Source organism: Octopus sinensis, linkage group LG2, assembly GCF_006345805.1.
Source record: "Octopus sinensis linkage group LG2, ASM634580v1, whole genome shotgun sequence".
NCBI lineage: Eukaryota > Metazoa > Mollusca > Cephalopoda > Octopoda > Octopodidae > Octopus > Octopus sinensis.
In genome coordinates this window covers 195,328,992-195,355,547 of record NC_042998.1, presented here as the reverse complement: position 1 = coordinate 195,355,547, position 26,556 = coordinate 195,328,992, and the positions used below count along the sequence as shown (strand labels likewise).

General features: G+C 39.8%; 1 protein-coding gene across 1 annotated transcript in view; it reads right to left on the bottom strand.

The window, feature by feature from the left end:
* LOC118762166 (zinc finger protein 91-like) overlaps positions 1 to 11,952 on the bottom strand; it is a 50,272-nt gene extending 38,320 nt beyond the window's left edge. Inside the window, exons 1-2 of the mRNA XM_036500649.1 lie at positions 11,655 to 11,952; positions 10,929 to 11,402 (exon numbers count right to left, since the gene is read on the bottom strand). Coding sequence (XP_036356542.1) covers positions 10,929 to 11,402; positions 11,655 to 11,952 — 772 coding nt within the window. The remainder of the gene's footprint in view (positions 1 to 10,928; positions 11,403 to 11,654) is intronic.
* Between the last annotated feature and the right edge of the window lie 14,604 nt (positions 11,953 to 26,556).

Below are 26,556 nucleotides of genomic sequence, written 5' to 3'. Positions count from 1 at the left end.
TTTCTTCTTTTTGTTTTTATAGTTTATTCCAAACAAATATCACTTCTCTTATATTTCTTCTAAATGTGATCAATGCCAATATTTAAAAATGCCGCAAATACTCTTTGGAAATCTATCAAAGTATATTTAAAAGAGAAAATTATCTCTTCCACATTTCAGACACAGAAGTAAAGAAATGCTTTCTCTCTCAGAGGAAATATTTTACTGTAACTCAGCAACGTTTTATAGAAGCAGGATTATACGTTTGTCGAATATCTTTGCAGAGTCGTTTAAACATGAAACACATTGATGATTCTTTAAAAGTAAAAATTACTTTTTAGCCAATTTCATGTGATTTTCTGAAAGAATACGAAGGTAATATAAGATATCAAGTATGTTTAAAAGGCAGATATTCAAAAGTGCAAATTTACGACATTTCTTGTTCCAAAAATTTTAGATGTAATTCTTTATCTGTACTATTAAATTTATCCAATTTCTGCATTACCAAAATGTTTATATCATAGAGGAGACACATCTATTATAATACCAAACTCCTGGAATATAAAGTCTGTCATAGACACACTTCCACATACACACACACCAATATACATATAAATGACACTAGATTTCTGATGTTTTCATTGCAGTCTTGTATCTTTGTTTGCTAAAATAGATATTGCTCTTTCCCTACCTTCATCATCATCGTTTAACATCTGCTTTCCACGCTGGCATGGGTTGTGAGGTTTGACTGAGGACTGGCAAGCCATGAGGTTGAACAAGGTTTCAATCTTATCAGGCAAGATTTCTACAGCTGGATGCTGTTTGAGTGTGTAGCGGTTGCCTTTTATATGTGCCACGGAGCCAGTCAGGTAGCATTGGTATCGACTATGCTTGAATGGTGCCTTTTAACGTGCCACCGGCACGGGTGCAAGTCAGGCGGCACTAGCATCAATCATGCTCAAATGGTACTTTTTACATGCTACCTGCATGGGAGCCATATATACAAATACATATATATATATATAAGGTTAGCTCAACGTTAATATTTTGCTGAGCATAAAAGATGAATAAATGTCAGTAAATAATATTGATGTCTCACTAACAGCATCAAAATCTTTGTGGGAAATTTTAATGTAGGAAAAATTATTGGTTGATGTGGAGAATGAAAGCCAGATTCCTCCAAAGAGTTTGGCGCGTCCTGAAGAAGGCAATGTGCTGTTGAAATGACCGCCACGTTCACTGAGCTGACACCTTGCCATTTCTTTCTCAGGGAGGGCCTAGTCTATGTCTCCCCTCTTCCTGCAAGCCCAGAGGAACTTAAGCAGAGAATTATTACCATACTGGTCGTGAGATGTGCGAAAAATAACAGCTAAATAGCTCATAAATCACACTTCATTTTTTTCTTTTTTGGTTGCCTGACCAAACGAATTCTCGTACGCAGAAATTTCTGAAAATTCCCGCAAATAAAAATATGTGACGAGGGATTATATTAGGTGCTTAAAGCAGCACTACACACACACAAAAATTAAATAAATTAGAAAACCATATTAATTCTAACTTTTAATGATGCAGAAGAACCACCAGAAATAAAGACTTCCTATGTTTCAAATAAAAGCTTTTCCATTTCCTCTCGATGCGATATTTGCTTTTCGTTTCAGTATTTCAAGTGCACACTCGTATTTTTATACATTCCCCATTTCTAACAAATTACATCGTAATTTTACCGCATTTAACGAAATTGTCGAATTTACACGTTAGAAAGAAAGATAAATGTTATCTAAACAAGGGATTGATCCGACGTTTTTACAAATAATTTAGAAAATAACCAAAAGTGCAATGAAATGTCTAAAAGAAAACGACAACACAATAAAAGTATTAAAATTACAGCCTTTCGTATAATTTCGTCTTAGTGAGATTTTTTTTTTTTTCCTTTTAACTTTCTCAACACATCGAAACAAATAAATGTACATAATACGACACATATATAATAGAAATGTTTAAATAAATACTTACATAGTAATAGATATGGAGAGAAAGAGTGAAGGAGGAAGACGTGAGAACTGGAGTCTGAGTGGACAACGACAGCTTCAAGAGAATTTCTAGATTTCTACAACAAACGTTAATTATATTTTTCAGGTCCACATAATCGTAAATGGGGTATCTGTTTCTTTAGACAGTTAATTACCAATCACTTGTATATATTTGATTGGATTTTCTCTTAAATATCAGTTGTCAAGTGGAACTGATCAAGCAATCAAGGTGCGTGGGAAACAAGAACAAGAAATACTCTTAATGAGGAAGAACAACGGGAACTAACTCCGTATTTCTTTATTATGATTATACAATCGTTACATAGAAGGACAAATACAGGACATACATGCAAAAAACAGTTAAGAGGTTCGATTAAAAATTTTCCATAACATTTGGATTATTCATTATAAAAATTCGTCTGTAAATTGTCCTTTACATGACCAATAGAATATTATAACATTACATAAACTTTCGATCTTACCGAAGTTTTAAACCCCGGCAATTTATAAGGCCCCGCAGCTTTTTTTTCATCTCCTCCCTCCATAGTTAAGCTGGGTTTCTGACACCCACCTTTTAACCCACTTCCTTCCATCTTTTCTCATACACACCCCGTGGTAAGATCCTCTTTTCCAGCCCCATTTTGCTCTTCAGATGATATCTGAAGTAAGTGAGCAAGCCGGGGCCCGAGACAAAGGATCCTATCGCGACTCCTTCCATTCTTGTACGCCACATGCATTCTTTTACTACTGCAACCGTGCAGTGAAAACATGCCTCACCTTCCTTCGAGAGTCCAGTTGGCGGTATCATCTTAATCATAGACTCAGCCGACAGCTGTACTCGTCCCAGATGCGATAACACGTGTTCTGCGTAACTTATCAAGTCGGACAACTTCCGACAGTGTACAAAAGCGTGCTGGACGGTTTCATCGTCCAACTCGCACCTTGGACACGTCGGTGGCACTGAAATTCCGTGCCGCGATAACTTCTCGCGAACAGGTAAAGCATTCCTATAGCACTGCCAGGCCAGGGATCTTTGGAAATTATCCAAATACCCCGTCCTGAAAGTCTTTTTAAACAGGTTGGTAAGCTGGTCTTCGTCAAACCCCAGAGCCCCTCCTAGGACGTCGTCGTTCTTTGCCTCTACCAGCCTTCTATAAAATACCGAGGTGGTATTTCCGCAGCCGGCCTTGCCCGCCTTGTGGATCAGCGTGAGTGCGTGTCGGCACTCCTTTTGCCATAAAGTCAGTTTCCATCTTTTGATGCGACCGGGTTTAAAATTCTCTAAGGAGGCCGGTCTCGGGAAAAATTCCCCTGCCAGCGGACTCCACACCTTATCACCCTCCAGGTGGTGCCAGAGATGCTTCAGCCTCAACGCATGTCTGCGCATCATCAACCAGGCATTCCTAACCCACCCTTTAACGGTTCCTGGCAGCAAACGGAGCGCCTCACAAGTGGCTTTCCTCCCTTCCACAAAAAGCGGAAAAGGATTCGCTCCAACTTGCTAAGCCATAAATCGGGGCAAGGGACAACGGTCAGGCGGTAAGTGATTACAGATGCAATGAACATCTGTACCACCTCCACCCTTCCTTTCAAGGACAGAAACCTTCCGGACCAGGTCCGTACTATGGCCTCCACCTTGCTCGTCACCTCACTCCAGTTCCTCTCCGTTTGGGAGTCTGGTCCAAACCAAACTCCTAGCAACTTAACAGGGCCATCCGTCCAGTGTCCCACGACACTGGACGATATCGACTTGCTCCTCCAGGTGCCGAGGCGCAAGCCAACCGACTTGTCCTTGTTAACCTTTGCTCCTGCCACCGCCTCGTATCCTCTGATAGCCTCTTCCACACAAGGTAGCTGGGCCTCATTGGACACGATGAGGGTGACGTCATCCGCATAACAGTAACCGTCCTCCCACCTCCGATCTCATCCGAGTTACTTCCCAGCTACCAACCTGAAGGACTGTTTACTTACGTGGGTCACATCCAGAACAACCAGCCTGCCTTCTGGGTCCAGAAAGACAGTACTTACCTGCAAGTCCAAGCTCTTCCTGATAAGGACTGCCATGCCTGCCTCTTCCTCGGCTAGGAGAAATAAATTTCTCGAACCCATTTAGAAGAGGCGAGAACGCTTGGGCCTCGTTCATCTTGGACTCGGTTGCAATAGCTATGTCCACTCCATGTGTCGTGAGGTCGTTCAGGAAACAAATTTGTTTCCATTTCGTCCCCATTCCACGTACATTCACACAACCCAGCTTAGCCATTGTCGGTGAGAGAAAAAATAAATGAACTTACGGTTGAGAAAGGGAGCATGACAGTTTAAATCTGCCCGCTTCCCCTTCTTCCTCCCTTGTGGTCGTAGCTGCAGGGCTCTTAACCGGCGTTGCCACCGGGCTCTGGGTAGGTGTGGTTGCCGGGGTTATAACAAGTTTACCCTCCAGTACTTCCTTTGTTACGTCTCTTATCAGTCTATTCTTTAGATGTTCTTGTAGTATTTCCTCCTTCCACTCGTCTTCCTTTATTTTTGCGAAGCGAGTGGTTGCTTTTATGTCTGTAGCCTTGCTAAATAGTTTAAATTTGGAAAATTTAAAGTATTTATATACCCTCTCGTTTTTTTCATCAAATGCAATGATATTATCATTTTTTTTTAAAGACTTTTTCACATCTTGTTTTATGGGGAGGGGCTTGGCGAACTATTTTCCAATGAATACAGTGCCGTGGGGGTAGGGCTGGGGAATTTGCTTTGTGTGTATGTCTGCGGTGCTTGCTGATTTTTTCCTTGTTTGGGGAGGGGAGTCCAGGGTGTTATCCTTCTTTCCTCTGTGTCACCCGTGTGCAATCCATCCGCCTCTGCTTCCCTGCCCGTCGTCGTCCTGCTCTCCCCCTCCGCCCTCTCCCCTTCAGTGCTTGAAGCACCTTGAGGAGGGGCCTCGTTGTCTTTCCTCTCCTTTAAGCAGCTCGAGCGGACGTGACCCCTCTCGCCACTCAAAACACCTAGGTCTGCGCCCCTCCACTGACACTCCCATGGACGCTCCATCCTCATCAAACATCCCATCGGGCAGGCTCTCCAACATCTTGTTCTCCGCCTGAACGAGGAGCTCCAGCGTCCGTCCCCTCCAGCGCACCTCCTCCCTCCCTCTCATCCGCAGAATCGAAACCTCCCGCTCAACATTGCGCAGGACCGCCGCTGCCACCCACACTATATCACACCCTCTCGGTACGTCCTCCACCAGCAGCTCAGCCGCTCCCCACCCCCATACACGAGGGCAGCAACATGATATCATCATTTTTCAGGGTCACAGATGACACCTCTCCTGCCACCTCAGCCGAGTCAAAATGTGATTCAACAGCAGCACTGCGAGCACCTCGAACGACACGGCGAATCCCGTCCCACACCGGGGACAAGCACTCCTCGACCATCTCGCTTCTAACGTCCATAATTTTCCCCTCCTTGCAGCTATACACCTTGTATACAACTGTTCCTCCTCTGCCTCTTGCACCTTCGCCTGCGGCGGCACAAGCTCGATTTCGCCTCCCTCCACCTTTACAAAGTTCCCAAATTCGAACAGCTGTTCGATCCTGGATTCAACGTCCATCATGGTTCCGCCCACCGCGGCCGAAAAAGACCGTTTTGCCACTTCAGTGTCCCCCAATTCACCATCGCGGGAAAATCATTCCTCGACGCCAAGTCGAAATCCATTTCTCAAAAATGTTTCAAAAACCACCTCGAAGGCAACAACAATTTCAAACACAGAATTCTCCGCCCCGCAGGGCGAAAACCACCGTTACACAACGGGCACCGTTCAATCAACAACCAACACAAACAACGATGAGCAAAAAATCTAACTCTCTCAACAAAAGGCAGCAAACTTCTCAAAACGCAGATGAAAGTTCAAGGGAACTAACTCCAGTCTTTAAAGAATTGCGGCTCTACTTTAATAGATTTGGGATTTTGTGAAAGAGATTTCTTCAATATTCGGCTTCATCACTGTTATGTGTTGTTTTCTTCTAATGGGATAAACAACTCAATACGAAGCATAGTTATTCTTTTACGTGTTTAATTACTTTTTCATGTTACACGAACTGGACTACATTCCGCGCAGCGACACCGGTATAACTTTAGACACAACGTAGTAATACTTATAAAATAGTGCCAAAAGAAGGGACGTATTCCACACACCCACGCATATATATGAACGTGTAACATCCCTTTTTTTTGAAAAAAAAAAAAGGGTCTTTTGGCAGTGAAGACAAATATAGCAGTCTCCCTTACTCTAATGGATTGTCAGCGCGAGGTGGCAATCCTGCAGCAGAAACCGTGAGATTATTCTGCCTCTGCTTTGTAATCGAGCAGAATTAGTTACTTGTCTTTTCATTTATTTTGAAAAAACTTTATCATGAATAAAAAGAGAAAATATTTACGTTTTTTAAAATCAAAATATACCATTGGTTTTAATTGCCTAAAAAACATTTTCCGATTAATTATCCCACCGCTGCCACCATGTTATGTTTTATTTCGTTCTAATGGGATAAACAACTCAATACGAAGCATAGTTATTCTTTTACGTGTTTAATTACCTTTTCATGTTACACGAACTGGACTACATTCAGCGTAGTGATACATATAAACTTTAGACACAGTTCATACTGTCACTAACAAAATAGTGCCAAAAGTGGGGATGTATTCTACTTACGTATACCTGCGTATTCACACAGATATGAATGTGTCACACTGTGGTTTAAAGTTTGATCATTCTTACCCATTAAGAAAACAATATTTGGAAGCTGTCATTTTGTTCATGTAAAAAAGGGGTGTGAAATGTCAAATTATTGAGATTTTGGACTTTTTACAGGTTACTTCATACGATTCTGCAAATACGTAATATAAAAAAAACTTTGTTCAATTAAAAACAAATTACTTTTAACTATGCACTGTCCATCACCATTTCCTCCACCACAACCATCATCTCTCTCTCTCTCTTTGTGCCTCAAATCTCACCATCAGAACATCACCACTCTGCTAAAATTATATTGCTAACTTCTCTATATCATCAACTTCAACTAACTTTTTTAACGATGCAATAAATATTATATTCCCCTCTATCACATATCATGTACGCTTCTCTCTGTTCCTCTTTCTATCTTACTCTTTGCTTTAATATATGGGTGCTTGAAACTCTCAGATAAGAATTGCTGGGACCAGTATTCCATTTGGGACATGCTTTTGAAATGGAAAGAAAGCATGCCCTTTTTTGGAACGACTTCTGACTGGAGACGAAAAATGGATTGCATGCTTAATGTTGTGCAAAACTGATCCTGGAGTTTGCAGAAATATCCCCCAAGCAACCAAAGATGAATATCCATGGCAACAAACCCGTCCTTTGTGTTTGGTGGAATCATAAAGGCATTAATATGACCTTCTCCCGTAAAACCAGACCATTCATTCTGATGTGTTCTGTCATCAACTGGCTAATTCGAACCAAAATATATCAAAGAACTGCGGCTGGAGATTACCAACAGAAAAGCATTAGTCTTCCAACAAGACAATGCCCGGCCATTGTCTAATAGAAAGGATTCACCCTAACTCCCTCATATTCCTTATAGTCTTCATTGTTATCATTTTCATGTCGTATGTTTTTGAATCCAATATTCTTTCATCAGATGCATCCTTAATTGAATTCTTTTCTTTTTGCTTTGCATCTCTTACAGATTTAAGTCTTTAATTTTATAAATATATATTTATATAATCTTTTAGCTGTTTATAGGCGCAGGAGTGGCTGTGTGGTAAGTAGCTTGCTTACGAACCACATGGTTCCGAGTTCAGTCCCACTGCATGGCATCTTGGGCAAGTGTCTTCTGCTATAGCCTCGGGCCGACCAATGCCTTGTGAGTGGATATGGTAGACGGAAACTGAAAGAAGCCTGTCGTATATACGTATATATATATGTATGTGTGTGTGTATATGTTTGTGTGTTTGTGTTTGTCCCCCTAGCATTGCTTGACAACCGATGCTGGTGTGTTTACGTCCCCGTCACTTAGCGGTTCGGCAAAATAGACTGATAGAATAAGTACTAGGCTTACAAAGAATAAGTCCCGGGGTCGATTTTTTCGACTAAAGGTGGTGCTCCAGCATGGCCGCAGTCAACTGACTGAAACAAGTAAAAGAGTTATCCATTATCCAAAAACAAAAGGTCCCGGTCACTAGTCATGGCCTCGGTGTCTAGTGAGGCAATGGATTGGGTTATTCCTGGAACCAAAACACTCTAAAGTGGAGCCTGTATTGTGTCTGCATCAAAAGATAGTCGCTCATCTGCTATTCACTGAAAACCGAAGGTAATTGGAATACGGTAATTACTTAATACCCTTTATGCACAATTTTATAGACACAGCACTTATAAAATAAATATTCGCTCATATTTTTCCAGTTTTCTCATAAACAGAAAAAAATTACATTTTAAAATTTACATAGGCACAATTTCTTATCTAAAACACGAGAAGTGTATACTGAAAAAAATTACCTTATATGTAAAATAATGGGGTCAGAATTTAATGTAACATGGCTTACTCTGAAAACCACATCAGTGGTAACTTGTAAGCCAAGGTGATAGGTCAGAGAGTCAATACACATTTCAATTTGTAGGATTTGTAAAAAAACTTAGTTCAAATAAAAAAAAAAACATTACTTTTCACTTTGTATTCACCATCATCTGTCTCTCTCTACCTTTCTTTAACCTCTCCATCAGGACATTACCCACCTTCTAAAATTATATTCCTTACTCTCCTCTATATCACAACCTTAACTAAATATGTCCCCCTCACGTCATACACACTTCTCACTCTTCCCGTCTCACTCATGGCCTTATCCTTTCTCTCCAATCACATGAAAGTGTTACTGACGACCTAAGTAACGTAATGACAAGTAGAATTCTTATAAGACCACCTTCCTTTACTTTTCCCTCTCTCTCACCCCACTACTCTAACTTACATAAATACACCAGTTGAACAAACAAGCTTGTGATTACATATATACACGTACATTATTTTTGTGGGAGGTTTGGATAATATTTTTTGCAAGGTAATTACAAATCACATAAGGAGACCGGAGAAAAGTTTGATATTATTTATTCAGCATTACATGTGTTTCATTTCCTAATAGGAATTATAAACTTTTACGTAGGGAAAACATGTAAGATATTTCCTATAAGAAATTCTTCAGACATATGTGTGTGTGTGTGTGTGTTCCCTTGTCCAGATATTATGTGATGTTCGTAAAGGGCCATCATGACCGTCATACTTGTGCAGTTGTTCATTTCCAGTCCTTTGCGTAAAATATGTCTCACCAGGGAAAATATTTCCTTGCTTGGAAACAGGTGAGGATTGGTCACAAGAAAGGTACCCAGATGTAGAAAATCTCCATCAATGAATTCCATCTGATCCACAGAAGCATGAACAGGAGAATGTTAAATGATGAGGATCATCATCATCGGGGTTCGTCTTCTGTATGAATGCATTTACATTTCAATAATTGATCATTTTCATAGATTGAGTTATCAGAAATAGCTTAGGTTACAGTTATATCTTTCATATTGATAGGACTGTGTACAAACAATTCACCATTTTGGAAGAATGATTCAGGGTTAACATCACAGTGATGTGTTTTCCGTCCTCTGTCAATGCTCTTTTGATTCAAAAATGGATGATTTCATGTCAAAGATTTACCATAGATGTCACATTCATATAGTTCCTATATTCTGTGGATGTCTTTATGAGATACGTCCTTTGTCCTTCTGAGGAAATGTTATACAACAAATATCACTGTGTTAGGGATGCACTTCACAAGGAAAGACTTGTTTAAATCACAAATGATTTTGTGTAACTGATTTGCCACAGATATCACTGTGAATTGATTTTTCTTGAGTGTGAATGCATTTGTGGATAGTAAAGTGACTTTTTCCAGAGAATGTCTTACCACAGCTATCACAGGGGTATGGTTTCTACCCTGTATGAACACGCTTGTGTTTAGTTAAGCTACTGCTTCGAGAGAATGATGTTCCACAGATATCACAGGTATATGGTTTCTCCCCTGTATGAATACGTTTGTGTTTATTTAAGACACTGTTCTGAGAGAATGATCTTCCACAGATATCACAGGTATATGGTTTCTCCCCTGTATGAACACGCTTGTGTTTAGTTAAGCTACTGCTTCGAGAGAATGATGTTCCACAGATATCACAGGTATATGGTTTCTCCCCTGTATGAATACGTTTGTGTTTATTTAAGACACTGTTCTGAGAGAATGATTTACCACAGATATCACAGGTATATGGTTTCTCTCCTGTATGGATACGTGTGTGTTGAGTTAAGCCACCGCTATGAGAGAATGATTTACCACAGATATCACAGGAATATGGTTTCTCTCCTGTATGGATACGTGTGTGTTCAGTTAAGCCACCGCTACGAGAGAAAGATTTACCACAGATATCACAGTGATATGGTTTCTCCCCTGTATGAATATTTTTGTGTTGAGTTAAATGACTGTGATCAGAGAATGATTTTCCACAGATATCACAGGTATATGGTTTCTCCTCTGTATGAACCCATTTGTGAGTAGTTAAGCGACCGCTATGAGAGAATGATTTACCACAGATATCACAGGAATATGGTTTCTCACCTGTATGAATACGTTTGTGTCGAGTTAAATGACTGTGATCAGAGAATGATTTTCCACAGATATCACAGGTATATGGTTTCTCTCCTGTATGGATACGTGTGTGTTTACTTAAGTGACTGCAAGCAGTGAATGATTTACCACAGATATCACAGTGATATGGTTTCTCCCCAGTATGAATACGTCTGTGCATAGTTAGGTTAGTGTTTCCAGAGAATGATATACCACAGATATCACAGTGATATGGTTTCTCGCCTGTATGAATACGATTGTGCTTAGTTAAGCTGCCGCTTTGAGAGAATGATTTACCACAGATATCACAGTGATATGGTTTCTCCCCTGTATGAATACGTTTGTGCTTAGTTACGCTACCTGCATCAGAGAAAGATTTACCACAGATATCACAATGATAAGGTTTCTCTCCTGTATGAACCCGTTTGTGTCGAGTTAAGTGACTGCCATTAGAGAATGATTTACCACAGATATCACAGTGATATGGTTTCTCTCCTGTATGAATACGTTTGTGTTGAGTTAAGCTATTCCTGTGAGACAATGATTTACCACTGATATCACAGTGATATGGTTTCTCTCCTGTATGAATACGTTTGTGTTGAGTTAAGCTATTCCTGTGAGACAATAATTTACCACTGATATCACAGTGATATGGTTTCTTCCTTGTATGAATGTGTTTGTGAGATGTCAAGTTACTTCCTGAAGTGAAGGATTTACCACAGATATCACAGTGATATCGTTTCTCCCCTGTATGAATGTGTTTGTGAATTGTCAAGTTACTTCCTAAAGTGAAGGATTTACCACAGATATCACAATGATAAGGTTTCTCTCCTGTATGAACCCGTTTGTGTGGAGTTAAGTGACTGCTATCAGAGAATGATTTACCACAGATATCACAGTGATATGGTTTCTCCCCTGTATGAATACGTTTGTGCTTAGTTACGCTACCTGCATCAGAGAAAGATTTACCACAGATATCACAATGATAAGGTTTCTCTCCTGTATGAACCCGTTTGTGTCGAGTTAAGTGACTGCCATTAGAGAATGATTTACCACAGATATCACAGTGATATGGTTTCTCTCCTGTATGAATACGTTTGTGTTGAGTTAAGCTATTCCTGTGAGACAATGATTTACCACTGATATCACAGTGATATGGTGCTTCCCCTGCATGAATTTGTTTGTGTTGATTGAGTTTACTTTCTTCTAAGAATGACTCTTTGCAGATGTCACAGTCATATGATGATTTTCCTAATTCTTCCGACATCTCTTCACTAAAATAAAACTGAACCTTTAAGTTGTACAGATCAACAACTTTTCAAAAATATTTCTTCTCTCACCAAAATATATGGATATTTTTCTTCTTTTTGTTTTTATAGTTTATTCCAAACAAATATCACTTCTCTTATATTTCTTCTAAATGTGATCAATGCCAATATTTAAAAATGCCGCAAATACTCTTTGGAAATCTATCAAAGTATATTTAAAAGAGAAAATTATCTCTTCCACATTTCAGACACAGAAGTAAAGAAATGCTTTCTCTCTCAGAGGAAATATTTTACTGTAACTCAGCAACGTTTTATAGAAGCAGGATTATACGTTTGTCGAATATCTTTGCAGTGTCTTTTAAACATGAAACACAATGATGATTCTTTAAAAGTAAAAATTACTTTTTAGCCAATTTCATGTGATTTTCTGAAAGAATACGAAGGTAATATAAGATATCAAGTATGTTTAAAAGGCAGATATTCAAAAGTGCAAATTTACGACATTTCTTGTTCCAAAAATTTTAGATGTAATTCTTTATCTGTACTATTAAATTTATCCAATTTCTGCATTACCAAAATGTTTATATCATAGAGGAGACACATCTATTATAATACCAAACTCCTGGAATATAAAGTCTGTCATAGACACACTTCCACATACACACACACCAATATACATATAAATGACACTAGATTTCTGATGTTTTCATTGCAGTCTTGTATCTTTGTTTGCTAAAATAGATATTGCTCTTTCCCTACCTTCATCATCATCGTTTAACATCTGCTTTCCACGCTGGCATGGGTTGTGAGGTTTGACTGAGGACTGGCAAGCCATGAGGTTGAACAAGGTTTCAATCTTATCAGGCAGGATTTCTACAGCTGGATGCTGTTTGAGTGTGTAGCGGTTGCCTTTTATATGTGCCACGGAGCCAGTCAGGTAGCATTGGTATCGACTATGCTTGAATGGTGCCTTTTAACGTGCCACCGGCACGGGTGCAAGTCAGGCGGCACTAGCATCAATCATGCTCAAATGGTACTTTTTACATGCTACCTGCATGGGAGCCATATATACAAATACATATATATATATATAAGGTTAGCTCAACGTTAATATTTTGCTGAGCATAAAAGATGAATAAATGTCAGTAAATAATATTGATGTCTCACTAACAGCATCAAAATCTTTGTGGGAAATTTTAATGTAGGAAAAATTATTGGTTGATGTGGAGAATGAAAGCCAGATTCCTCCAAAGAGTTTGGCGCGTCCTGAAGAAGGCAATGTGCTGTTGAAATGACCGCCACGTTCACTGAGCTGACACCTTGCCATTTCTTTCTCAGGGAGGGCCTAGTCTATGTCTCCCCTCTTCCTGCAAGCCCAGAGGAACTTAAGCAGAGAATTATTACCATACTGGTCGTGAGATGTGCGAAAAATAACAGCTAAATAGCTCATAAATCACACTTCATTTTTTTCTTTTTTGGTTGCCTGACCAAACGAATTCTCGTACGCAGAAATTTCTGAAAATTCCCGCAAATAAAAATATGTGACGAGGGATTATATTAGGTGCTTAAAGCAGCACTACACACACACAAAAATTAAATAAATTAGAAAACCATATTAATTCTAACTTTTAATGATGCAGAAGAACCACCAGAAATAAAGACTTCCTATGTTTCAAATAAAAGCTTTTCCATTTCCTCTCGATGCGATATTTGCTTTTCGTTTCAGTATTTCAAGTGCACACTCGTATTTTTATACATTCCCCATTTCTAACAAATTACATCGTAATTTTCCCGCATTTAACGAAATTGTCGAATTTACACGTTAGAAAGAAAGATAAATGTTATCTAAACAAGGGATTGATCCGAAGTTTTTACAAATAATTTAGAAAATAACCAAAAGTGCAATGAAATGTCTAAAAGAAAACGACAACACAATAAAAGTATTAAAATTACAGCCTTTCGTATAATTTCGTCTTAGTGAGATTTTTTTTTTTTCCTTTTAACTTTCTCAACACATCGAAACAAATAAATGTACATAATACGACACATATATAATAGAAATGTTTAAATAAATACTTACATAGTAATAGATATGGAGAGAAAGAGTGAAGGAGGAAGACGTGAGAACTGGAGTCTGAGTGGACAACGACAGCTTCAAGAGAATTTCTAGATTTCTACAACAAACGTTAATTAATATTTTTCAGGTCCACATAATCGTAAATGGGGTATCTGTTTCTTTAGACAGTTAATTACCAATCACTTGTATATATTTGATTGGATTTTCTCTTAAATATCAGTTGTCAAGTGGAACTGATCAAGCAATCAAGGTGCGTGGGAAACAAGAACAAGAAATACTCTTAATGAGGAAGAACAACGGGAACTAACTCCGTATTTCTTTATTATGATTATACAATCGTTACATAGAAGGACAAATACAGGACATACATGCAAAAAACAGTTAAGAGGTTCGATTAAAAATTTTCCATAACATTTGGATTATTCATTATAAAAATTCGTCTGTAAATTGTCCTTTACATGACCAATAGAATATTATAACATTACATAAACTTTCGATCTTACCGAAGTTTTAAACCCCGGCAATTTATAAGGCCCCGCAGCTTTTTTTTCATCTCCTCCCTCCATAGTTAAGCTGGGTTTCTGACACCCACCTTTTAACCCACTTCCTTCCATCTTTTCTCATACACACCCCGTGGTAAGATCCTCTTTTCCAGCCCCATTTTGCTCTTCAGATGATATCTGAAGTAAGTGAGCAAGCCGGGGCCCGAGACAAAGGATCCTATCGCGACTCCTTCCATTCTTGTACGCCACATGCATTCTTTTACTACTGCAACCGTGCAGTGAAAACATGCCTCACCTTCCTTCGAGAGTCCAGTTGGCGGTATCCTCTTAATCATAGACTCAGCCGACAGCTGTACTCGTCCCAGATGCGATAACACGTGTTCTGCGTAACTTATCAAGTCGGACAACTTCCGACAGTGTACAAAAGCGTGCTGGACGGTTTCATCGTCCAACTCGCACCTTGGACACGTCGGTGGCACTGAAATTCCGTGCCGCGATAACTTCTCGCGAACAGGTAAAGCATTCCTATAGCACTGCCAGGCCAGGGATCTTTGGAAATTATCCAAATACCCCGTCCTGAAAGTCTTTTTAAACAGGTTGGTAAGCTGGTCTTCGTCAAACCCCAGAGCCCCTCCTAGGACGTCGTCGTTCTTTGCCTCTACCAGCCTTCTATAAAATACCGAGGTGGTATTTCCGCAGCCGGCCTTGCCCGCCTTGTGGATCAGCGTGAGTGCGTGTCGGCACTCCTTTTGCCATAAAGTCAGTTTCCATCTTTTGATGCGACCGGGTTTAAAATTCTCTAAGGAGGCCGGTCTCGGGAAAAATTCCCCTGCCAGCGGACTCCACACCTTATCACCCTCCAGGTGGTGCCAGAGATGCTTCAGCCTCAACGCATGTCTGCGCATCATCAACCAAGGCATTCCTAACCCACCCTTTAACGGTTCCTGGCAGCAAACGGAGCGCCTCACAAGTGGCTTTCCTCCCTTCCACAAAAAGCGGAAAAGGATTCGCTCCAACTTGCTAAGCCATAAATCGGGGCAAGGGACAACGGTCAGGCGGTAAGTGATTACAGATGCAATGAACATCTGTACCACCTCCACCCTTCCTTTCAAGGACAGAAACCTTCCGGACCAGGTCCGTACTATGGCCTCCACCTTGCTCGTCACCTCACTCCAGTTCCTCTCCGTTTGGGAGTCTGGTCCAAACCAAACTCCTAGCAACTTAACAGGGCCATCCGTCCAGTGTCCCACGACACTGGACGATATCGACTTGCTCCTCCAGGTGCCGAGGCGCAAGCCAACCGACTTGTCCTTGTTAACCTTTGCTCCTGCCACCGCCTCGTATCCTCTGATAGCCTCTTCCACACAAGGTAGCTGGGCCTCATTGGACACGATGAGGGTGACGTCATCCGCATAAGCAGTAACCGTCCTCCCACCTCCGATCTCATCCGAGTTACTTCCCAGCTACCAACCTGAAGGACTGTTTACTTACGTGGGTCACATCCAGAACAACCAGCCTGCCTTCTGGGTCCAGAAAGACAGTACTTACCTGCAAGTCCAAGCTCTTCCTGATAAGGACTGCCATGCCTCTGCCTCTTCCTCGGCTAGGAGAAATAAATTTCTCGAACCCATTTAGAAGAGGCGAGAACGCTTGGGCCTCGTTCATCTTGGACTCGGTTGCAATAGCTATGTCCACTCCATGTGTCGTGAGGTCGTTCAGGAAACAAATTTGTTTCCATTTCGTCCCCATTCCACGTACATTCACACAACCCAGCTTAGCCATTGTCGGTGAGAGAAAAAATAAATGAACTTACGGTTGAGAAAGGGAGCATGACAGTTTAAATCTGCCCGCTTCCCCTTCTTCCTCCCTTGTGGTCGTAGCTGCAGGGCTCTTAACCGGCGTTGCCACCGGGCTCTGGGTAGGTGTGGTTGCCGGGGTTATAACAAGTTTACCCTCCAGTACTTCCTTTGTTACGTCTCTTATCAGTCTATTCTTTAGATGTTCTTGTAGTATTTCCTCCTTCCACTCGTCTTCCTTTATTTTTGCGAAGCGAGTGGTTGCTTTTATGTCTGTAGCCTTGCTAAATAGTTTAAATTTGGAAAATTTAAAGTATTTATATACCCTCTCGTTTTTTTCATCAAATGCAATGATATTATCATTTTTTTTTAAAGACTTTTTCACATCTTGTTTTATGGGGAGGGGCTTGGCGAACTATTTTCCAATGAATACAGTGCCGTGGGGGTAGGGCTGGGGAATTTGCTTTGTGTGTATGTCTGCGGTGCTTGCTGATTTTTTCCTTGTTTGGGGAGGGGAGTCCAGGGTGTTATCCTTCTTTCCTCTGTGTGTCACCCGTGTGCAATCCATCCGCCTCTGCTTCCCTGCCCGTCGTCGTCCTGCTCTCCCCCTCCGCCCACTCCCCTTCAGTGCTTGAAGCACCTTGAGGAGGGGCCTCGTTGTCTTTCCTCTCCTTTAAGCAGCTCGAGCGGACGTGACCCCTCTCGCCACACTCAAAACACCTAGGTCTGCGCCCCTCCACTGACACTCCCATGGACGCTCCATCCTCATCAAACATCCCATCGGGCAGGCTCTCCAACATCTTGTTCTCCGCCTGAACGAGGAGCTCCAGCGTCCGTCCCCTCCAGCGCACCTCCTCCCTCCCTCTCATCCGCAGAATCGAAACCTCCCGCTCAACATTGCGCAGGACCGCCGCTGCCACCCACACACTATATCACACCCTCTCGGTACGTCCTCCACCAGCAGCTCAGCCGCTCCCCACCCCCATACACGAGGGCAGCAACATGATATCATCATTTTTCAGGGTCACAGATGACACCTCTCCTGCCACCTCAGCCGAGTCAAAATGTGATTCAACAGCAGCACTGCGAGCACCTCGAACGACACGGCGAATCCCGTCCCACACCGGGGACAAGCACTCCTCGACCATCTCGCTTCTAACGTCCATAATTTTCCCCTCCTTGCAGCTATACACCTTGTATACAACTGTTCCTTCCTCTGCCTCTTGCACCTTCGCCTGCGGCGGCACAAGCTCGATTTCGCCTCCCTCCACCTTTACAAAGTTCCCAAATTCGAACAGCTGTTCGATCCTGGATTCAACGTCCATCATGGTTCCGCCCACCGCGGCCGAAAAAGACCGTTTTGCCACTTCAGTGTCCCCCAATTCACCATCGCGGGAAAATCATTCCTCGACGCCAAGTCGAAATCCATTTCTCAAAAATGTTTCAAAAACCACCTCGAAGGCAACAACAATTTCAAACACAGAATTCTCCGCCCCGCAGGGCGAAAACCACCGTTACACAACGGGCACCGTTCAATCAACAACAAACACAAACAACGATGAGCAAAAAATCTAACTCTCTCAACAAAAGGCAGCAAACTTCTCAAAACGCAGATGAAAGTTCAAGGGAACTAACTCCAGTCTTTAAAGAATTGCGGCTCTACTTTAATAGATTTGGGATTTTGTGAAAGAGATTTCTTCAATATTCGGCTTCATCACTGTTATGTGTTGTTTTCTTCTAATGGGATAAACAACTCAATACGAAGCATAGTTATTCTTTTACGTGTTTAATTACTTTTTCATGTTACGCGAACTGGACTACATTCCGCGCAGCGACACCGGTATAACTTTAGACACAGCGTAGTAATACTTATAAAATAGTGCCAAAAGCGGGGACGTATTCCGCACACACACGCCCACGCATATATATGAACGTGTAACATCCCTTTTTTTTTGAAAAAAAAAAGGGGTCTTTTGGCAGTGAAGACAAATATAGCAGTCTCCCTTACTCTAATGGATTGTCAGCGCGAGGTGGAAATCCTGCAGCAGAAACCGTGAGATTATTCTGCCTCTGCTTTGTAATCGAGCAGAATTAGTTACTTGTCTTTTCATTTATTTGGAAAAAACTTTATCATGAATAAAAAGAGAAAATATTTACGTTTTTTAAAATCAAAATATACCATTGGTTTAATTGCCTAAAAAACATTTTCCGATTAATTATCCCACCGCTGCCACCATGTTATGTTTTATTTCGTTCTAATGGGATAAACAACTCAATACGAAGCCATTGTTATTCTTTTACGTGTTTAATTACCTTTTCATGTTACACGAACTGGACTACATTCAGCGTAGTGATACATATAAACTTTATACTGTCACTAACAAAATAGTGCCAAAAGTGGGGATGTATTCTACTTACGTATACCTGCGTATTCACACAGATATGAATGTGTCACACTGTGGTTTAAAGTTTGATCATTCTTACCCATTAAGAAAACAATATTTGGAAGCTGTCATTTTGTTCATGTAAAGAAGGGGTGTGAAATGTCAAATTATTGTGATTTTGGACTTTTTACAGGTTAATTCATACGATTCTGCAAATACGTAATATAAAAAAAACTTTGTTCAATAAAAACAAATTACTTTTAACTATGCACTGTCCATCACCATTTCCTCCACCACAACCATCATCTCTCTCTCTCTCTTTGTGCCTCAAATCTCACCATCAGAACATCACCACTCTGCTAAAATTATATTGCTAACTTCTCTATATCATCAACTTCAACTAACTTTTTTAACGATGTAAGAAATATTATGCTCCCCTCTATCACATATCATGTACACTTCTCTCTGTTCCTCTTTCTATCTTACTCTTTGCTTTAATATATGGTTGCTTGAAACTCTTAGATAAGAATTGCTGGGACCAGTATTCCGTTTGGGACATGCTTTTGAAAAGGAAAGAAAGCATGCCCTTTTTTGGAACGACTTCTGACTGGAGACGAAAAATGGATTGCATGCTTAATGTGCAAAACTGATCCTGGAGTTCGCAGAAATATCCCCCAAGCAGCCAAAGATGAATATCCATGGCAACAAACCCGTCCTTTGTGTTTGGTGGAATCATAAAGGCATTAATATGACCTTCTCCCATGAAACCAGACCATTCATTCTGTTGTGTTCTGTCGTTAACTGGCTAATTTGAACCAAAATATATCAAAGAACTGCGGCTGGAGATTACCAACAGAAAAGCATTAGTCTTCCAACAAGACAATGCCCGATCATTGTCAAATAGAAAGGATTCACCCTAACTCCCTCATATTCCTTATAGTCTTCATTGTTATCATTTTTATGTCTATGTTTTTTAAACCAATATTCTTTCACCCGATGCATTCTTAATTGAATTCTTCTCTTTTTGCTTTGGATCTTGTACAGATTTAAGTCTTTAATTTTATAAATATATATTTATATAATCTTTTAGCTGTTTATCCATTATCCAAAAACAAAAGGTCCCGGTCACTAGTCATGGCCTCGGTGTCCAGTGAGGCAATGGATTGGGTTATTCCTGAAACCAAAACACTCTAAAGTGGAGCCTGTATTGTGTCTGCATCAAAAGATAGTCGCTCATCTGCTACTCACTGAAAACTGAAGGAAATTGGAATACGGTAATTACTTAATACACTTTATGCACAATTTTATGAGGTTGTCACAGTTCTAGGACAGTACTCTTCGCCCTATGAGATGACATCTGGTGTACCACAGGGATCTGTTCTTGGCCCCCTTTTATTTGTTGCATATGTTAATGACATAGATGCCAACTTAAAGAATGCCACAGTGCTGAAATATGCAGATGACATCAAGCTGTACCTCGAAATAAAGAGGTCAAATCCTGTACACTATAGATCTCTTTTGCAAGCAGACCTGGACACAATGCAGCAGTGGATCATGGACTGGCAACTCAAGCTGGCTGAGGACAAATGTACCACCATGCCTTTTGGGAGAAACCCAGCGTCCACCTACTCCCTCCACAACACTAGTCTCAAAAAGTCTTCATGTGAACGTGACCTGGGTGTTATTGTCGACAGTGATTTGCGTTGGACAAAACACATCGCTAAAATTGTCAAGAAGGCTGAGGGTGTCTTGGCATCACTCACCAAATCCTTTGTGAGCCGCACTCCGGCTATACATCTGCGGCTTTATATAGCTATGGTAAGACCTCACCTGGAATTTGCATCACCGGTCTGCAACCCCTATCTTGCCCAGGATATCAATCGTCTGGAAGCTGTTCAGCGACGTGCAACCAAAAGAATACCCTCCATCAGGCATTTGCCATATCCTGAACGCCTTACTTCCCTGGGCATGGACACATTGAAACTCCGACGTCTGGCAGTTGAAGTGGCAGACACCCATAAAATTATCAACCATCGTACAAACAATAACTCTGAGCACCTTTTCAAACTCCACCCATCTAACACCCGTGGACATATTTACAAAGTAAGAAAACAGCAGTTCCCATGACTTCAGGAAACATTTTTTCATGCTGAGAGTTGCTGAAGCATGGAACAAACTGCCGGCATCAGTTGTTAGTTGTCGGAGCACTGCATCCTTCAAAACTTCCATGCTTCCTGAGATCCGCCAACGCTACACTTGATTTTCTCCCCTCCATACACACACAAGCATGTATCTGACACATACATTGTTCGCTTTCCAGACATTTCTATATTACTGCATGTACTTTATATGCACTTTTGACAAGTTGTGGTGCACCTGAGCACTGTATACAATAATTTCATTATTATTATATTATTATTATTATATTATTATAAAATAAATATTTGCTCATATTTTTCCAGTTTTCTCATAAACAGAAAAAAATTACATTTTAAAATTTACATGGGCACAATTTCTTATCTGAAACACGAGAAGTGTATACTAAAAAAATTACCTTATATGTAAAATATAGAGGTCAGAATTTAATGTAACATGGCTTACTCTGAAAACCACATCAGTGGTAACTTGTAAGCCAAGGTGATGGGTCAGAGAGTCAATACACATGTCAATTTTTAAGATTTGTAAAAAAAACTTAGTTCAAGTAAAAAAAAAAAACATTACTTTTCACTTTGTATTCACCATCACAACAACCACCATCATCTGTCTCTCTCTACCTTTCTTTAACCTCTCCATCAGGACATTACCCACCTTCTAAAATTATATTCCTTACTCTCCTCTATATCACAACCTTAACTAAATATGTCCCCCTATCACGTCATACACACTTCTCACTCTTCCCGTCTCACTCATGGCCTTATCCTTTCTCTCCAATCACATGAAAGTGTTACTGTCGACCTAAGTATCGTAATGACAAGCAGAATTATTATAAGACCACCTTCCTTTACTTTTCCCACCCTCTCACCCCACTACTCAACTAACATAAATACACCAGTTGAACAAACAAGCTTCTGATTACATATATACACCTACAATATTTTTGTGGGTGGTTTGGATAATATTTTTTGCAAGGTAATTACAAATCACATAAGGAGACCGGAGAAAAGTTTGATATTATTTATTCAGCATTACATGTGTTTCATTTCCTAATAGGAATCAAAAGCTTTTAGATGTGTAGAAAACATGAAAGATATTTCCTATAAGAAATTCTTCAGAGATACATATGTGTGTGTGTGTGTGTGTGTGTATCCTTGTCCAGATATTATGTGATGTTCGGAAAGGGCCATCATGACCGTCTTGTGCAGTTGTTCATTTCCAGTCCTTCGCGTGAAATATGTCTCACCAGGGAAAATATTTCCTTGCTTGGAAACAGGTGAGCATTGGTCACAAGAAAGGTACCCAGATGTAGAAAATCTCCATCAATGAATTCCATCTGATCCACAGAAGCATGAATAGGAGAATGTTAAATGATGAGGATCATCATCATCGGGATTCGTCTTCTGTATGAATGCATTTACATTTCAATAATTGATCATTTTCATAGATTGAGTTATCAGAAAAAGCTTAGGCTACAGTTATATCTTTCATATTAATAGGACTGTGTACAAACAATTCACCAATTTGAAAGAATGATTCAGGGTTAACATCACAGTGATATGTTTTCGTTCCTCAGTCAATGCTCTTTTGATTCAATAATGGATGAATTCATGTCAAAGATTTACCATAGATGTCACATTCATATAGTTTCTATATTCTGTGGATGTCTTTATGAGATACGTCCTTTGTCCTTCTGAGGAAATGTTATACAACAAATATCACTGTGTTAGGGACCCACTTCAGAAGGAAAGACTTGTTTAAATCAGAAATGATTTTGTGTAAATGATTTGCCACAGATATCACTGTGAATTGATTTCTCTTGAATGTGAATGCATTTGAGTATAGTAAAGTGACTGTTTCCAGAGAACATCTTACAATAGATATCACAGGTATATGGTTTCTACCCTGTATGAATATGTTTGTGTTGAGTTAAGCCACTGTTCTCAGAGAAAGATTTACCACAGATATTACAAGGTTATCATTCCGCCCCTGTATGAATACACTTGTGTTTAGTTAAGCTGCTGCTTTCGGAGAACGATCTTCCACACATATCACAATGATAACGTTTCTCTCCAGTATGAACCCGTTTGTGTCGAGTTAAGTGACTGCCATTAGAGAATGATTTACCACAGATATCACAGTGATATGGTTTCTCCCCTGTATGAATACGCTTGTGTTTAGTTAAGACACTGTTCTGAGAGAATGATTTACCACAGCTATCGCAGGAATATGGCTTCTCTCCTGTATGAATACGTTTGTGCGTTGTGAGGGTAGTGTTTTGAGAGAATGATATACCACAGATATCACAGTGATATGGTTTCTCCCCCGTATGAATATGTTTGTGCGTAGTTAGGGTAGTGTTGTGAGAGAATGATATACCACAGATATCACAGTGATATGGTTTCTCGCCTGTATGAATACGATTGTGCTTAGTTAAGCTGCTGCTTTGAGAGAAAGATTTACCACAGATTTCACAGGAATATGGTTTCTCCCCTGTATGAGTACGTTTGTGCGTAGTTACGCTACTTCCATCAGAGAAAGATTTACCACAGATATCACAGTGATATGGTTTCCCCCCTGTATGAATACATTTGTGAGATGCCAAGCTACTTCCTGAAGTGAAGGATTTACCACAGATATCACAATGATACGGTTTGTCCCCACCGTGAACCCGTCTGTGACTACTTAAGTTACCTTCTCGATAGAATGATTTACCACAGATATCACAGTGATATGGTTTCTTCCCTGTATGAATGTGTTTGTGAGTTGTCAAGTTACTTCCTGAAGTGAAGGATCTGCCACAGATATCACAATGATAAGGTTTCTCTCCTGTATGAACCCGTTTGTGTTGAGTTAAGTGACTGCCAATAGAGAATGATTTACCACAGATATCACAGTGATATGGTTTCTCTCCTGTATGAATACGTTTGTGTTGAGTTAAGCTATTCCTGTGACACAATGATTTACCACAAATATCACAGTGATATGGTTTCTTCCTTGTATGAATGTGTTTGTGAGATGTCAAGTTACTTCCTGAAGTGAAGGATTTACCACAGATATCACAATGATAAGGTTTCTCTCCTGTATGAACCCGTTTGTGTCGAGTTAAGTGACTGCCATTAGAGAATGATTTACCACAGATATCACTTTGATTTGGTGCTTCCCCTGTATGAATGTGTTTGTGAGATGTCAAGTTACTCCCTAAATTGAAGGATTTACCACAGATATCACAATGATAAGGTTTCTCTCCTGTATAAACCCGTTTGTGTCGAGTTAAGTGACTGCTATTAGAGAATGATTTACCACAGATATCACAATGATAAGGTTTCTCTCCTGTATAAACCCGTTTGTGTCGAGTTAAGTGACTGCTATTAGAGAATGATTTACCACAGATATCACAATGATAAGGTTTCTCTCCTGTATAAACCCGTTCGTGTCGAGTTAAGTGACTGCTATTAGAGATAGATTTACCACAGATATCACAATGATAAGGTTTCTCTCCTGTATGAACCCGTTTGTGTCGAGTTAAGTGACTGCCATTAGAGAATGATTTACCACAGATATCACAGTGATATGGTTTCTCTCCTGTATGAATACGTTTGTGTTGAGTTAAGCTATTCCTGTGAGACAATGATTTACCACAGATATCACAGTGATATGGTGCTTCCCCTGCATGAATTTGTTTGTGTTGATTGAGTTTACTTTCTTCTAAGAATGACTCTTTGCAGATGTCACAGTCATATGATGATTTTCCTAATTCTTCCGACATCTCTTCAAGAAAAATAAAACTGAACCTTTTAGTTGTACAGATCAACAACTTTTCAAAAATATTTCTTCTCTCACCAAAATATATGGATATTTTTCTTCTTTTTGCTTTTATAGCTTATTCCAAACAAATATCACTTCTCTTATATTTCTTCTAAATGTGATCAATGCCAATATTTAAAAATGCCGCAAATATTCTTTGGAAATCTATCAAAGTATATTTAAAAGAGAAAATTATCTCTTCCACATTTCAGACACAGAAGTAAAGAAATGCTTTCTCTCTCAGAGGAAATATTTTACTGTAACTCAGCAACGTTTTATAGAAGCAGGATTATACGTTTATCGAATATCTTTGCAGAGTCGTTTAAACATGAAACACATTGATGATTCTTTAAAAGTAAAAATTACTTTTTAGCCAATTTCATGTGATTTTCTGAAAGAATAGGAAAATAATATAAGATATGAAGTATGTTTAAAAGGCAGATATTCAAAAGTGCAAATTTACGACATTTCTTGTTTCAAAAATTCTAGATGTAATTCTTTATCTGAACTATTAAATTCATCCAATTTCTGCATTAGCAAAATGTTTATATCATAGCGGAGACACATCTATTATAATACCAACTCCTGGAATATAAAGTCTGTCATAGACACACTTCCACATACACACACACCAATATACATATAAATGACACTAGATTTCTGATGTTTTCATTGCAGTCTTGTATCTTTGTTTGCTAAAATAGATATCGCTCTTTCCCTACCTTCATCATCATCGTTTAACATCTGCTTTCCACGCTGGCATGGGTTGTGAGGTTTGACTAAGGACTGGCAAGCCATGAGGTTGAACAAGGTTTCAATCTTATCAGGCAAGATTTCTACAGCTGGATGCTGTTTGAGTGTGTAGCGGTTGCCTTTTATATGTGCCACGGAGCCAGTCAGGTAGCATTGGTATCGACTATGCTTGAATGGTGCCTTTTAACGTGCCACCGGCACGGGTGCAAGTCAGGCAGCACTAGCATCAATCATGTTCAAATGGTACTTTTTACATGCTACCTGCATGGGAGCCATATATACAAATACATGTATATATATATATATACATATATATATATATATATGGTTAGCTCAACGTTAATATTTTGCTGAGCATAAAAGATGAATAAATGTCAGTAAATAATATTGATGTCTCACTAACAGCATCAAAATCCTTAGTGGGGAAATTTTAATGTAGGAAAAATTATTGGTTGATGTGGAGAATGAAAGCCAGATTCCTCCAAAGAGTTTGGCGCGTCCTGAAGAAGGCAATGTGCTGTTGAAATGGCTGCCACGTTCACCTGAGCGGACACCTTGCCATTTCTTTCTCAGAGAGGGCCTAGTCTATGTCTCCCCTCTTCCTGCAAGCCCAGAGGAACTTAAGCAGAGAATTATTACCATACTGGTCGTGAGATGTGCGAAAAATAACAGCTAAATAGCTCATAAATCACAGTTCATTGTTTTCTTTTTTTGGTTGCCTGACCGAACGAATTCTCGTACGCAGAAATTTCTGAAAATTCCCGCAAATAAAAATATGTGACGAGGGATTATATTAGGTGCTTAAAGCAGCACTACACACACACAAAAATTAAATTAATTAGAAAACCACATTAATTCTAACTTTTAATGATGCAGAAGAACCACCAGAAATAAAGACTTCCTATGTTTCAAATAAAAGCTTTTCCATTTCCTCTCGATGCGATATTTGCTTTTCGTTTCAGTATTTCAAGTGCACACTCGTATTTTTATACATTCCCCATTTCTAACAAATTACATCGTAATTTTCCCGCATTTAACGAAATTGTCGAATTTACACGTTAGAAAGAAAGATAAATGTTATCTAAACAAGGGATTGATCCGACGTTTTTACAAATAATTTAGAAAATAA